Source organism: Mixophyes fleayi, chromosome 1 (assembly GCF_038048845.1).
Source record: "Mixophyes fleayi isolate aMixFle1 chromosome 1, aMixFle1.hap1, whole genome shotgun sequence".
Lineage (NCBI taxonomy): Eukaryota > Metazoa > Chordata > Amphibia > Anura > Limnodynastidae > Mixophyes > Mixophyes fleayi.
This window is the reverse complement of record NC_134402.1, coordinates 242,530,686-242,534,081: the sequence shown is the minus strand read 5'-3', so window position 1 is coordinate 242,534,081 and position 3,396 is coordinate 242,530,686. Positions and strand designations below refer to the sequence as shown.

Here is a 3,396-nt window from a genome sequence, read left to right as displayed (position 1 = left end):
CTATGCACCATCCCCATTAGGGATTGCATCCTCTCCCTGAACTGCACCACATAGTGGACCACGGAGGTTTCGGGGGTGATTAATTTCCCTTCCCAATCCTCTTTGATCAGATCTAAGGGACCGCGCACCCTGCGCCCATACAGGAGTTCAAAGGGGGAGAAGCCAGTGGATTCCTGCGGCACCTCCCTGTACGCAAACAGGAGGTGCGGCAGAAACCTCTCCCAGTCTCTCCCCTGGGACTCCACAAAGGTTCTGAGCATCTGTTTGAGAGTACCATTAAAACGCTCACACAGGCCATTAGTCTGTGGGTGGTAGGGGCTGGCTATGAGGTGTTCCACGTGCATCTTTTTGCAAAGGCTTTGCATTAAATTAGACATAAACTGTGTGCCCTGATCAGTTAACATTTCCTTGGGGAATCCTACCCTGGAGAAAATGGATATGAGGGCATCGGCCACCTTGTCAGCCCGTATGGAGGAGAGGGCCACCGCTTCGGGGTACCGTGTGGCATAGTCCACCACAGTGAGAATAAATTGTTTTCCAGAGCTGCTGGGAATGGCAAGGGGTCCTATAATGTCCACAGCTACCCGCTCAAAGGGTTCTGCTATTATTGGCAGGGGCACTAGAGGGGCGTGTCCCACATCACCAGGCTTCCCCACCATCTGACATGCATGACAAGATCGACAATAATTGGCAATATCTTTGCCCATTTCTGGCCAGTAAAACTTTTGCTTTAGGCGAGACTTAGTTTTCTTTATGCCTAAATGCCCTGCCAGCAGGACCTCATGAGCTACCCTGAGTAACCCTTCCCGATACATAAGGGGTACCACTAGCCGTTTCTCCATCACCCCCGCCTCAGGTACATCTCTGGCTACACTTTCCTTATACAACCTTCCCTGTTCCCAAAACACTCTTTCTTTATCAGACTCAGTGGGAGGACTGCCTGCTAGGCACCTCAGTGTTTCCAGTGTAGTGTCAGTCTGCTATGCTTGTTGAAAAGCCTGGCTTCTCACTTGCTGCTCAGTGTCTGGTGATAAAGGTAAGGCGTCTGTAACTGCAGGTGCTGGAGGGAGGGGGGTTAGAGGGGGAGTTTCTGGGTCAGAGGGACTTTCTACCTCTCTCTCAGGAGTTAATTGTGAGGACCTATCCTTCTCTGCTTGCCTACGTGTGACCACTGACACTGAGGAAATAGTTACATCCCCTACCTCCTTGGATACAGACAGTTGACCTAGGTCGGATACAATTGAGCAATCATTTTCCTTCTCACATCCTAGTTTACAGACTTCAGATACAACTGAACAAACATTTTCCCTGTCACATCCTGATACCTGGGAAAAAACATGGTTAAGTTCAGAGTCCACAACATCACTACTAGCAACATAACGAGATAACATCCTGCCTAAATCAGTTCCAAGCAAAACATTTGTAGGAATATTGTCCGATACCCCGACTTCCCTTAGACCTCTTCCAGCACCCCAGTCCAGATAGACCCGGGCCATAGGCACAGCAGGGTGTATTCCTCCCACCCCACGCACAGCAATAATTTTCCCTGGAATTATATCCGATGACCCCACCAACTCTGAACGCACCAGGGTAACATCAGCACCCGTGTCTCTTAACCCCACAGTTACCTTGTCACCGACAGTGACCGTTTGCAGATTGTCATTCCGGCTCACTTGGGATCCCGCAACACACAGGACAGCTGGAGCAGACCGGGGAGGAGGTGGCCCCACAGTGGAGGCTGTAGATGTCTTTCGGTCTGGACAGGCGGCACTGAGGTGCCCTGTCCTGTTGCAAATAAAACAACGGCGGGTATCTCCCTGAACAGGCTTGGCCCCCACCCTCCCAAAAGATGAAGAAACAACAGCAGGTGAAGGTGCTCCTCCGGGCCGCTCCCCTTTCCAGACAGACTGTCCTGGCACAAAAGTTCCTCTTTTAGCTACAGGGGCCCGGGTGAGAGTGTACTTGTCAGCCAGTCTAGCTGCTTCCGCAGATGATGCAGGGTCCCGATCCACTACCCATTCCTTCACATCAGCGGGGCACAAAGTCAGAAACTGCTCCTGGATCATCAAATCTTGCAGAGCATCAAAGGTGGTGATCTGTAGCCCTCCAACCCACTGTTTGAATGAAGCACACAGCTGGGCCACAAGTCCTGAATATGTGTCAGAGGCACTGCGTTTTAAATCTCTGAATTTCTGCCTATGCGCCTCTGGGGTGATGTTAAAGCGTTGCAACAGGGCACTTTTGATTGTCTCATAATTTCCGTCCATCTCAGGTGGAAGATCTGCAAAGGCTTCTAATGCTTTACCTCGCAAACCAGGGGTTAAATATTGTGCCCACTGATCTTTGGCCAGTCCATACTGTCGGCATGTCTTTTCAAAACCTCGCAAAAAAGTATCCAAATCCCCATCTTTTTCCAATACAGGGAAATTCTCAGGACGGGGTCTGCTAATACCAGCATCTCTGGCTTCTGGCTGGCGTTTGGCAGATTCTCTTTCTGCCTGTCGCTCTGCTTGGCGCTCTGCTACCTCCATAGCAACACGCCTCTCTGCTGCCTCCATAGCAGCGCGCCTCTCTGCTGCCTCCATAGCAGCGTGCCTCTCTGCTGCCTCCATAGCAGCACGCCTCTCCTGACGGTCAGCAGCTTCCTTCTCCTGGAACTGCTGTATGAGTTGCATTTTAGTTGTAATGTCCGCTGGGCCCAAATATTTTAGGGCAGTTTGCAAATAAACATCCATAGCAGTGTCCACACATGAACCATTAGAATCATCCGAAATTAACAGTCCCTGGTTTTGAGGAATACCCACAGTCAGGTCCACTTCTGAGTTCTGGCTATTCTCTTCCTCGGACACAGCTGTGAGTTGCTGATCCCTCTGCACAAGAGCTTCAATCAATTGCTCCTTGCTTTTGCCACTGGTGGGAATTCCTCCATCCTCACAGTCTGAAATCAGCACCTCCTTTGTCAAGCGTTTATATGCAGCAGCCATTTCCTCAGTTTAATGCCAAATAAAAAAAGATAAGAAAAAAAAGAGAAGGGGAGGGAAAGAAACAATTGCTGTATGTCTTATAATGTTTTAAGCATTGAGTTCAGTCTCTGGTGAATTAGTCTGTATTTCCTCTCTCAGGGATCACACAACCCTAATTCACTTAAGTTCTTAAAAAAATTGTAGAAATATATCCCACAAGCTTGCCACCAATTTGTCACGAACACAGGGTTAACCACACAACAACCACTTGGTATGTCTAAAATGATTAAATACTTCCCTATCTATGCCACACACTAGCTTTGCGATACTAATTACCACCACCAAGGTTTTTTCGGATAAGAGCTGACACTCTTATTTAGGAAGCCTTCGGTTCTCCCTAGCATTAATCCAACACAAGTTACTTTAATCAGAG

The 3,396-nt window shown here is 48.9% G+C and overlaps 1 protein-coding gene across 1 annotated transcript; it reads right to left on the bottom strand.

Moving 5' to 3' along the window:
* Window positions 1-980: 980 nt before the first annotated feature.
* LOC142146044 (uncharacterized) lies at window positions 981-2,558 on the bottom strand. The gene has a single exon (XM_075204623.1). It carries the CDS (start codon window positions 2,556-2,558, stop codon window positions 981-983), a length of 1,578 nt encoding a protein of 525 aa, XP_075060724.1.
* Between the last annotated feature and the right edge of the window lie 838 nt (window positions 2,559-3,396).